The sequence below is a fragment of the Molothrus aeneus genome, chromosome 19 (genome assembly GCF_037042795.1).
Source record: "Molothrus aeneus isolate 106 chromosome 19, BPBGC_Maene_1.0, whole genome shotgun sequence".
Classification (NCBI taxonomy): domain Eukaryota; kingdom Metazoa; phylum Chordata; class Aves; order Passeriformes; family Icteridae; genus Molothrus; species Molothrus aeneus.
In genome coordinates, this window is record NC_089664.1 from 7,573,556 (window position 1) to 7,586,181 (window position 12,626).

The 12,626-nt window shown below is 39.5% G+C and overlaps 1 protein-coding gene across 4 annotated transcripts in view; it reads right to left on the reverse strand.

Moving 5' to 3' along the window:
• AK8 (adenylate kinase 8) overlaps positions 1–12,626 on the reverse strand; it is a 64,823-nt gene that overhangs the window by 48,606 nt on the left and 3,591 nt on the right. For 3 of the 4 annotated variants that reach the window (XM_066563037.1, XM_066563039.1, XM_066563040.1), the window contains 3 exons: positions 9,821–9,870; positions 9,017–9,130; positions 3,496–3,564 (listed from right to left, as the gene is read on the reverse strand). In XM_066563037.1, coding sequence (XP_066419134.1) covers positions 3,496–3,564; positions 9,017–9,130; positions 9,821–9,870 — 233 coding nt within the window. The remainder of the gene's footprint in view (positions 1–3,495; positions 3,565–9,016; positions 9,131–9,820; positions 9,871–12,626) is intronic. The other variant, XM_066563038.1, reaches the window with a different exon arrangement.

The following is a 12,626-nucleotide window of genomic DNA, read 5'->3' on the forward strand; positions in this document are numbered from 1 at the left end:
GTCTCTGAGTTGCAGGGTATCAGTCAGTCCCTAATTAGAATATATTATCCATCTACTTGACACTTCAGTGAAATGTCTATTCCAGCACAGAGCTGCAGCTTTGTTCAGAACAGGTTTATTGATATTCTGCTGCACTGCCTCTCCATACCCCCAGTGGCTCGGTTCTGTTTTATCACACATCAAAAAGGCCGTATGCTCAGGGCACCCCATGCACAGCTCAGAGCTGGAGGTCTGAACAGCTGCAAGTAGTGTGCTATCACAGGAGGGACAAGCTCCAAGCAGATGTCACAGATAAAATAAAAAAAAATAAAAAAAAAAGGAAAAAAAAAAAAAAGAGTGGAAAGGGAGTGTGGCTTGGGAACGGAGCAAGAGGAAGAAGGCACAGCAGAGCAAGACCTGACTTAAAATATGCCTATCATGCTTTATGCAAACATTGGTCTTTTTTTGCCCTCCTGACTGTCATTAAAGTGTAATTAAGAACTTCACATGATGAATTTGTTTCTTTAAGAAGCCATCTTTTTTTGGTTCTTGACAGTAGTAACCTTCTATCCAGGCATGGATTGCGCCCTAGTTCTGTCAGTGGAGTAAGGTGTAAAGATGTTTTAAAACAAGTTCCATTCTTCTCAGAAAACAGAAAATGTGGTGAACAGGCAGATTCTCTCCCTGGATAAATCTTTGTAAATCACTTTCTTTGCAGGGATTTTCAAAGAGAAAACATTATTACCTTTAGCTACCACGGTAAAACACAACAGAACCAACTGAGGTAAAACCAAACAGGACCAATTGAGGTAAAACCCAACAGAGCCAATCAAGGTAATACCAAACAGGACCAATCGAGGTAAAACCAAACAGGACCAATTGAGGTAAAACTAAACAGGACCAATCGAGGTAAAAACCAAACAGGACCAATTGAGGTAAAACTAAACAGAGCCAATCAAGGTAAAACCAAACAGGACCAATCGAGGTAAAAACCAAACAGGACCAATTGAGGTAAAACCCAACAGAGCCAATCGAGGTAAAACCCAACAGAGCCAATCGAGGTAAAAACCAACAGAGCCAATCGAGGTAAAACCCAACAGAACCAATCAAGGTAAAACCCAACAGAACCAATCAAGGTAATACCAAACAGAGCCAATCAAGGTAATACCAAACAGAGCCATTGTTCTCTTTGCCCTCCCTTTCAAAAGCAGCCACAAAAAATACCAGTCTCAACTCATTCTGCCACTCTGTGTGTGACTCACTGGCCTAAGCTTGTTTTTAAAGATTCTAACCATCCAGGAAGGTGGCTCAGCTCTCTCTCAAACACATCCTGAGCAATCTCTCTCCACTCCATGAATTCCCAGCAGTCAGAGGGGCTGCAGCCAAGATGTGCTAACCCTGCAAGATGAAAATTCTCTGTATCAGCCTCACAAGTGCCAGGCTCTAACATAATGCCTGCAATAAGTTTCCTGTGTGTGCTGCAAGACCTCCCCACCTGATCCCTCACAGTCCTGACTAGGTTTGTGTTACAAGAACACATAACACAGGGCCTCAGCAGAGCTGTTGATCAATAAAAATGTTCTCCTTAGAGAATGCCAGTGACATCTATAAACCTGTGAGTGTCAAAACAACAGCACAAAAAATCCTCTATTCCTACTGTCAGTGGGATGAAAGCTGCACAATTAATGCCAAGGCAATGACACCACAAGGAGAAATAAAACAAACAGCTGGTGGTACTGTGGTCCAACATGCTGCTCCTAATCTGTGAACATTTTCAGTGAAAACATGCTGACTCATATTTTGAAAGAAATGGCATAAATCTGGTCAGTGATGTAAAAACCCTACAGCATTAATTCTACTTTGAGTTACACACACAAAATATTACACATAAAATGCACAGATCCCCTTTCAAAGGAGAAAATAATTTGTGGTCACTATCTATCTATTATAATTTGTGGTATCTATCTACTAATGTAAACATTTGTAAATGGTATCTATTAATGTAAAAATAATGTAAACCTTTTTAACAACCTTTGAAAAACAAATAATGTGTTTTTCCTAAAACCAGATGAAACCTCAGCTGGGTTGATTACATCCACTCCATTCCTGCTGAATGTCAGGGAAGCTTCATAAAGGATTTTTTCCCCTCTGGTTCTGTAAGACAACCAGCACTGATTCAGTGCTGCTGGTGACAACAACAGGAACATAAAATGCAGGCAGGACTCTTTGCAGCTGTTAGCATTTTAACCACCTTGTCACCTTACTCATACATGACCTAATACTTAAAATAACTCACTGAGAGACCCATCCCTCATTATTGACAGGAGAACTAAAGCCATGCCTACAATTATAGAAAGCACAGGGAAAAAAAAAAAAAGGAAAATAAGGTGGATGCAGCCTGTGGAGAGTGATGGATTTTGCTTGTACACTGACAGTAAAACTCACGTTAACAAACACTGGGAAAAGTACCTCCTGAAAGCATATGTTCTTCTAATCAGGGAAAGAGACCTATGTGAAAAAACTAGCATTTTTGAGAGGTTTTAGAGCTCTTGTTATAAAAGAACTAAAAATACCACACAAATGAACAGGACAGTATACCATGTGTGGTTTTAAACAGGTTCTCCTGCCAGCTGAAGGGCCTAAGTCCTATGTGGATATATTACAAATAAAAAAAAAAATATATTGAGTTCTACCAGATATATAATCTGGAGTGCTAAGTAACTATAATGAGATAAAATGAAGTAAAATAGCTCAGCTAAAAAGACCTTCAAGGAAAACCAGACAGACCCATATCATTCAAGCACAGTGAACAGCAACACAAAGTTTAATTCTACTTTGCAAAGTCAACATTAATAGGTCAATTATAGAGTAAGGTCTGCAGTGTTTTATGAAGAAAAGTTGATACTATTTAGGATTTCTGCAAATCCCTTTACTTTTTCTTTTTAAGGATCAAAAAATCATTGTTTCAGTCTCCCAGATGATGAAACATGGAGCAAGAAACACAGTATGCCACAGATCTGAACACAACTAAACCCATTCAAGCTAAGAGTGAAAATATTAATTATTACCCAGAAGACAATACATTCAAATGCAGTGTTTCCTAACACAGGGAGAAAAAAGAGACAGAACCGGAAATAAAACTGAAATTAGTAACGTTAAGACTCTTTTCCTCAAGAAGAGCCAAAAACCTTAACAATATTGATTTCTATCTATTTTCTGTTTATCTTTTTTGTCCACTCCATCTCTGCCAGTTGCCCCAGGCAATCAACAAAGCTCTGCTTGTTCAGCCTTTGATCATCTCCGTGCTGGAAGATTAGCATATGCATACTCTCATCCTCCCCTTTATCCTGTTAATAAAGCTCCAAACTCCCTCCGCTGATGTTCAAGAAAGCAACTGGCTCGGGAGCCCCGATGATTTGCCCCCATTCCCTGCTCTGCTCAGGACTTGGAATGCTAAATACCAGGCACGAGTTGTGTAAGTGCTTATCCAGCAGCCCTCTGAGGAGCAATTCTTACTTGTTTGATGCAGTCCACGTTTGACAGACGTTCCTGGATCAGATTGGCCCAAAGCGCGTTGGGAATTTTCTAAAGAAAGAACAAAAAAAAAAAAACAGAAAAAAAAAGGGCTGAATATTCACAATCGAGTTCAAAAGGAATTTTACCATGCAGGCACTGTTGTGGTTAAAGGTGAAGTGAGATGTCTTCTTGGAAATAAAGAAATAAATAATTCTGCGCGAGTCGCGGGTCATTAACATGAGTTAATGACCAAGAGTTAATAAGGGCACAAAAATCAGTGTTAAAGGGAAGCTGAGCACAGAGCATGAATATCCATGGGGGTTTTGCACACTGGCAAGAAAGCAGTGCCAAGTTCTGCACACTGACACACACATTGGACATCAGACCTGCAAAGGGATCCAGAAGAACATCACATCCACAAATCATCCTTTTAACCACGAGGATCTGACCCCTGACTGCCCCAGTGACAGAGGGCTCAGCATCAGGGACCTGCCAGCTCTCAGTGACACAAACAGAACCTCAGACACTGAGCAAACAACACAGAGTCTGATTTTCAGGAGGTTTGTTTCATAGCTTCAAGTAACTCTCAACATCCAAAAGCTTTTTTTAAAATGTATTTTGCAGTTGAACTTGGTTTCGTTTTAAACTCAGGACTGTGGAATGGGATGGAAACTGCATCTGTGACTAGTTCTGTGACTGCTGCTTTGCCCATCTCTAGAGATGTTTTGTAAGAAGGTAATGGCTATGTGACAGAAGAACAAAGTTCCTATGGTCAGCACCCCTCAACATTTCTTCCATTATATTTGATTTCCTAACAAGAAATCAGCAATACTCTCCTTTCCTTCTAGAAAGAATTTGTTCCACTATCCTGTTAATTTAGGCTTTCATTTTATGCTGAACTTGGTTAAACTCTGAGTCAGCCAGTTTAACTCAAAGTCTAAACTTCTGTCCATGCAGCTCATGACAGCCAATAATAATTTCAACAGATGCCTTATTTCTTCTCTCATTATTGGTAAATGAATACTCAGAAAAAACAAAACAAGCCTGCAATCAGATTCTCTACCTCCCAGTTAAAATAAATTATCTTTCACTTAACAATGTGAGCTTGACTCTCTGTTCCCTTTAGTTCCATAGCCTGTGGCTTCTCATGTCTTTTTGCTAATCACTTTGAAGGGTATAAACCTAAAAATGAGTATTTCTATAGGCTGGGAGAGGTAGATAGGGCAGGAATCAGATGCTTGTTTGTATTCAAGATAATATTTCAACATATTTTTCCAATCTACATATTTTTTCCAATCTACATTTTTTTTTCCAATCTAATTGCCACTAATTGTTAATAATTAGACAATTGTCTTTTAATGAGACAATTAATTACATTGATCAACTATAATACATAGTTGATAATTACATGATCAACTAATCCTGGGACTCATGGCATCTGGAAAAAACATTCCTTGGAGCAACTCCTTTGAACTTCAATTCATACAATGAGAAAAATCTGGCTGATGATGTGGGAAGATTTCATAAAATCATCTTCACTAGACGATGAAACAATTTCACAAGGGGTGGTGGAAATGGTACTTGGAAGGAGGGTGGAGAAAGTGCTCCAGCACACACAGCAGAGCCCAGGTGGCCCGGGCAGGCAGGGTTTGCTTTTGTTTATCTCTTTTGTCCCCGGCTCTCAGTGCCTCTCCTCACATCAGCCAGCACTGGGGCAGGTAGCAGAGCAGGAGGGAAGGAAATTGCTGGTTTTGCTGAGAGCCAGCAGGTCCCCAGGGTGCTTTGTCAGAGCCTCCTGCAGCCCCTGTCACCTTGCAAAGGGGCACCATGCTGCTGCCAGGGACAGCCAGGACCTGCCTGCTCCTTTCATGTGTCATGTCAAAGCAGGCTGCTCGCTGCTGGGGGCTGCTCTGCTCTGCCCTGCCAAACCAATTTACACCAAATTTATCCTCCCTTCTCTCCGTGCAGTGCTGTTCTCACTGCTGCCTTTGGAGTGGGGTTTGCTGCACAAACCCAGCCAAGGACACACATTCAGGTATTTCAGTGTTTTAGCTCCTTCTGCTCTCTGTGGCTCCATTCCAGTCTCATTTCCTGGGCAGTTTTTCCCCCCACTGAGCAGTGGCCTACAAAATCATTTTCAATAGGCTGCTTGCAGAATGCCTAATTATTCCACTAGAAATCAGGATATCTGGTACATATCAGGCAGCTAATTTATAATTTATCTCTCATAAACACATAAATATATATGGTGAGCCTGGGAGATGGGATTGCACTTCCCAGGAATCTGCAATAATGGACAGTGACACACATTTGGTAACAGCCAAACCACACCTTGCCCACAGAGCTGTCCCAACACTCAGAGCAGGTAAAGGAAAAAATGCTGTGGGATTTTGGTCAGGTTCAGAACACTTTTCTACCCACGCTGGTTTAATCACTATTTCCATATTTGCTGAAAAACTGTACCACTCATGATTCATTTTAAATATTCCATGTTATTTCAGGAACATCAATTTCCATGCCTGGTCTAATCAGAGTTGTATTTCATTCCCCTTTCATAAAATTCCCACACTTTTTTTGTAGGGCAGCTTTTTCAGTAGGCATTTTTCTTGGAAGTTTTGGATATATTTGCTCTGAAAACAGCCTCAGCTAAAAATTTCCGGCTTCTCCAAATTGGCACCTTGGAGAGAACAGCAATCAAGTTTGAAGAAATTTACTTTAGAATCCTGAGTATCATGAATGTTTAGACTTGGTTTGTTCAGATAAATACACATGAAAGGCTGGTCTTTTTTGGATACACAAACCTGGAACGGTTTCTTTTTGTTCCTTCAGAGTGGCTTACCCTGGAACAGACTGAAATGCTGACCATGCATAGTTAAGGATGCCTTGGATTTATTTTTCTCTTCTATTTTATTTCTTTTTAAAAAGCACAGGGACGTGACACAACTCTGGAGCAGTTTGAAGTTATTAGGTGCTATGCAAACACCTTAACTGCAATTTAGTGCAGCATGAAGAGCACACCCATCCCACAAAACCCACAATTACCACAGTTGTTTCAACTTCTTATTTTAACCAGTTAACAGGAAAAGTGAAACATGCAATAGCTCATCATTAGACTTCACTATAGGAAAACCTGAAGATGCTTCCTATTAACATTATAATAACTAGAGATGAGGGAATAATTTGCAATGATTTATCCAAAAATGTAGCCTCTTTTTCTGTTCATGGAATATTTATTGGTAGCTTGTGGTTCTTCAATTTACTGAATATTCAAAAATATCTGACTTCTTTTTGGAGTATTTTTACATGCAGAATGATCACATTTTGCTTTGAACACTCAGTATTTAAAATTCACTACCTGAGCTGTTCTCATTAGTAAGTGGCCAGGTAGTGTGGGTGAATGATCGCTTGTCCAACTTGAAAAATGGAGCTTCAGAGAGCAATAATGGATTTTTAAAGTGCCTTCCATGGCTTCCTGTGCCAGGAAAAGACAAATGCTTTAATGGGTGAACACAAAAGAGATGAAAGCTTGGCTGAAGTTAGGTAAAATGAGTAGGTAAAATACGTGAACAAACATTTGCAGAGCTTTTTGCAGCATTTGCCCAGATCCAGTGACATTGGCCAAGTGACCTCAAACTGCCTGACCTCTGCCTCTGGGGTTAATGCAGCCACAGCAGCCTTTGGAGTGAGAAACAACATTAAATTGTGTTTATGATCTTCACATCAGACTCTCCAAAAACCACAGCCTTAGCTCCCGCTTTTCCTCTTCATTTATTAAATTGCTTTGGCCAGGACTACAACCTTTTAATGCCCTGGTTATATCCAAACTCATGAAAAAGCTCTTGTTCTGTTCCTGAACATTCATTGTTTCCTAGAGGAACCCAGGAGCTCCCTCCTAATTCTAGGAGCTATATTCAAAGAAACAAACCCACACAAAAGAACGAAATTATTTAGTGAAAACCTCATCGTAGGGTGTAAAGATCAAATCCAAAGGCAAACTGCACAGTGCTGAACCACCAGCAGCCTCTGCTCTGCAGGCCCTCCTCACTACCTGATTAGCCTTGACATTTTTGACTTTCATCTTCCACACCATCCATCTTCTTAAATCAAATAAGCCCAAAAGGACACCCTTGAAAGTGCATCTGTATAGTCTGAAATATGTTAATAATTACAGTAATTAAACCAAAGGGAATTTTTGTTTTAAACTCTCCCCCTCCAAGTATAAATTTATGAACCTATCAAAACAATCTTTAATAATTAGAACTAAGATTTCAAAGTACATATTCTCAGTAAGAATAATTCCATATCATCCCAGCCAAATGCAAACATTTTTGCCAGTGAGTTCAGGGAGTTCAGTGAACTCTTTGCTCTCAGATCTTGAAGTGTGCTACTTGAAGCATCTCCAAACTTCATTTACTTATCCAGTATTTTATTCAATTTTATAAACACCACCCTATTTTAGCCTAATTTTCTAAGGAAAAAACCCTAATCTGCGTATCACACTGTCTGCCACCTCAGTAAATTACAAATCTGTTGGCCAATTCCAATTCTAAATTGGATTTAGCAGAGGTGTAGAATTCCTACAGATAAGAAATTGCTTAAATTTTTATGAAAATGGGTGATAAAGGACAAAATATAAACTCAAACTAGTGGACTTGTTAGAGAAAGTCACAAAAAACCAGACTTCTTCCAGTCTATTTCTCATGGAATTCCTTGACACTGGAGAAAGGAATCAGCCAAAAAGGCACGAATCAGATGCTTCTCTGTATTCAAGATAACCTTTCAACATGTTTTCCCAATCTGTCACTAATTTTTAATAAGAAGACAATTAATTACATTACTGATCAACTAATCCTGGGAGTCATAGAACCTGGAAAAAATGTTTTGTGAACATCAGTTAGGATGCCCACAATGAATGGATTTAAAAATCTGACTGGAGCAATTCAGGTGCACAGAATTGGGGAAAATTCAACAATCTGAGTCAGCTGCTCCTGCCTCAGCTTGAGAGCTTCCAGGGCTGTCAGGAGCTGACTGGATTGTCATCCTCTTTTTGAGTTAATGCACCAAGTAAGTTATTTGTGTCATGCTACAGAGAAATCAAGCATGCACAACTAAGTAGCACTGTCAGATCAAAAAAAGGTTCTTTGTGTACATATTTTCCAGAGCATTTTGTACCAAAGGAGACCTCAGAGATTAATGCTTATTTTATTGAGATTATCAAACATGCCCAGATAGAAGACACTGTGTTTAATAATAGAATGAAGCTTTTCTAGACTGGATTGTGCATTCCTGGATTTCCCCCAGTTCTGCTGCTTGTTCCAAGGTTGGTATTTTCAAGACTTCCTTTACTTTGCATTGCCTCCCTCTCCTGCCCCTTCTCTGTGTCCTGACACACCAATGTACAGCACAGAGAGAAGAGAGTCTTTACTCTCATCTGCTCAACCCAGCAGTGGAAATCATGGGAATGCCACATAATTCCTGTCCTGTGACACGAGAACAACTGTTATTATATTCTCTTACACACCTGGTTTCTTTCTTTATATGCCTTTGCTTCCTCTGTCTGCCTTAATACTTCCTTGAATAACAAAGTCTCCTGAGAGACACGTATGGCATTGAAATGTTTACAAAGCCACATTGCCTGAGGGGAGAAAAAAAAAATACAGGTTGAAATATTTGGAAAGAAAATAAAGCAATTTTTTTCAGAAGGCTGCAGAAAGACAGAGTTTTCCTTAGCCATACATTTAAGTACACAGACATATATAAGCAACTTTAAGTAGTTTCTTATAAAGGTATTCAAGAATATCCAGCTTTGAATAACGACTTTTTCATCTCCTGTACCTTAACACAGAATTTAAAGAAGGAAATATTCTTCCTACCATGCCCTCACCAGCATCACCTGCCGTTTCTGAGGTTCAAATGCAACTTTGACCTTTGCATTTAACGGTGCCAGTGGACATGAGACAACTGACCATGCAAATGGAGCAATTCACAGCAAGGGAACACCACAAATGTGCAATTAACTTACTTCCCCCAGGTTAATTAGTCCTGTTAAAAGGCTGGGAAAACAAGGCAGGCAGAATTCTGTTGCATTCCAATTGTTTCATTACCTGAGTTCTTAACAGACCTCACTTGAAAATATCCATTTAACCTGTAACACCCAGGTGTGTACCCCTCAGGAATGATGCCCTTTAATTTGTCTTGTGCTCATCTATCACTTGGATAAATCTCAAAATTCTTTTCCCAGAATAAAATTCTCCAAAATGCTGAGTTCAGTAGAAAGTAAGAGAGTGAGTGGGGCGTGCTACCACACTGAGGGTAAGGTACTCACAACTGTAGTTTTCCCAGAAGCAGGAGGACCAAGGACACAAATTCTTGGAGCTGTGGAACAAGGATATGCAAATGTCAAGGTGCAGAACAGCAAAATATCCCCACCAGTTTCCCACTCTTGTATTGCATAATATCAATGTAGCCAGCGTGAAACAATTATTTCAGCTGGAAAGCTGCCTCAGTGGAGATTTCAGGATTGGGCTCCACTGGGAAAAAAAGGGGGAACAGAAAATCAGTGCCACCTGGGTCCTCATTTAATCTCCATGGTCAATGAGATTAACACTCTAACCATGCCACTTGGAGAGATATGTGTATCTCAATCCATTGAAACATGGAGAGTTTAGTGGATGAACCATAAGGTATAAACATTTCCTTACCTGAGTTTGACTTTTATTCCTGAAACATTGATTCGGAACTAACACACTTCGTGATGAAAAGATATTTCAGTTTTTAGTTTCACCTAAATAGGTTGTGTCAGGGCTCAGAGAAGATTTAGATACTGCAGAATGAAGAGCTCCCTCACTATGCTTTTTGACAGCAGCCTTCAATTTTTCCTAGTCACCATTTAAAGTAATTTTCCTCATTTCTGTTTCTTGTGTTTCTCTGCTGCACGTTCTTCTCCTTTCCCTGAGGGGGCAAGGTGCAAAAAATGCATCCCAGTTCTGAGGAATTCTTAATCCAGTGCACACACACAACACAATGGGCATGACTGCCCTGAGCTTTGTTGGGAATGAATTAGAGGCAAGGCAAACAGGAGGAAATGGAGTCACTCATAGGAAAGTATTTGGAACTTTTTCCATAAATACACCTTGGGCTGCAATCCCTTGAACTGTCATTTTATATTAACAGCTTTGATGTTTCTCCCCCCTCTACCACAGGGGGAAAAAAAAAAGCCCCAAATCAGAGTCTGTGCAGGAGGGACTGGTTAGTATTTATTAGGAGTAACACAGGTCAGAGCAGAGAGGGGATCCACTCACCCAAAAACCTCCTCAGCTCTCAGTAACCAAGGAAGATCGTGTCTGATGGGAGCAGACAAGCAAGGATGTGAAATGGATTTTCATGAGGCCTTCCATGCACTTAACAGTTATTGGGCAGGTGCAATTTTTAAACGTACATGAAACCCAAATTACAGATTCATCTTTACAAAGTTATCTGACTTGGAAGCTTTAAGAACAACTCCCCCCTTATTGGTTCTTGCAAGTGCAACAGAACTAGTACACAATGTAGAAAAATACTTTAAAAGGATACATCAGCTGTTTTTATCACCTAATTTCTTTCAAATGTAATGTGATTAAATCCTAGGGTTTTTTTAAAATCTAACACCTTGAAACTCCAGCCCGGTACTTAGGAATTATTTATAAACAGCGTCATAAAAGAGTGCTTGGGTGCCAACACTAATCAACTTCTTCAAACCACTTCAAAGAAAATCAAAAAACCTTTCCATCCACAGATCCTTTTGAGGTTTAACTAGGAGCATGATTTAAAATTCACAAGAAAGCCCTTAGGTATTGAAGCTTTAATACACAGCTTTCTTGGACAAACGTTTGATAAAAAACGAAACATACCATTATATACACCATCTCATGCTTTAATATTGCCCAGGGCTACTGTAAATGCTCACTTTGTACTAAATCTGGTTTGCTCTCTGCTTAGTGGCTGGCAGCAGATGGGGCAGTGTAATTCACTGATTTTCTCATTTGCACACTTGTAGGACTCCTCTCAAGCCTTCTCCCCAAACATGTGACACAGGGGCACCACCAGGACACCACGGGTGTAATGTTTAACCCCTCCAAGCAACAAATAGTCACTATTTAATACTGCAGCTCCAAAGCAGCAGCTACATGAAGGCAGAAAATTCTGGTAAAATTTTTGGTAAAAAATCAGATTTAATTCTGTATTTAGTCTGATGAGATGTTACGGGATTTACTCGTCCAAGTAAAGCAAGTTTTAACATTCAACAACAATTTTAGCAACAACAAATTACTCCTTTTGTCAGGTGTAAATTTGGGTTCCTACTCCTATTCCTATTTGAATCCTGGAATAACACAAAACAACAGCTGGACTCACAGAGTTTGATATAAATCCAAGAGATTTTATTATTAATATTAATACAACAAAATCCGCTTAAGTTGTAAGAGAAATCCTTTGTCAAAGAAGAGAAGCACAGGGTACATACTGAACATTCAGGCAGAACTTTTCCCTTCAGAGGTTTGAGCTCACAGAAATGCCACCCAGACCCTGAAAGCCTTTTTCATTAGCACAAACCAAGACACCATGTAGAAAACTTGCATTTTTTGAATATCAAAGAATTATCAGTCTTTATGTGGCCCTTGAAGGTTTTTAGAAGGAAGACATGAAAGAACAATAGCACACAGCCCTAAGCACAAACACTCTGCCACACATTTGACCTACAATATTTTCGAGGCAGTTGTAAGCTATAATCACCATTAGACTTGTTTATATTTTTAAAAGTACTTTAGATCCTAATATTAATTAAAAAGGGTTTCTAACTTCACACCTGGGATAGATGCAATGCTTCTTTTCCACACATCTCTGTTTGAAATTTTCTCTAGGGCTAAAACTGTCTAGGCAAGGCAAGATCATGAAAATTCATCACTTTACTGATGGCTCTAATAAGGGTTTTTTTTTCTTCTAAATAGTCAGCACCTTCCGCCATGATCAAAAAGTAAAATCAACTCTGCTACACATTTCTGTTACATTATTTTCCATATAATTTATTTTTAAAACAACATTTAGGCTTTAATTTTAATTGGAGTTCCTTTCCTTCCTTAACAGGGTTTTCCAGA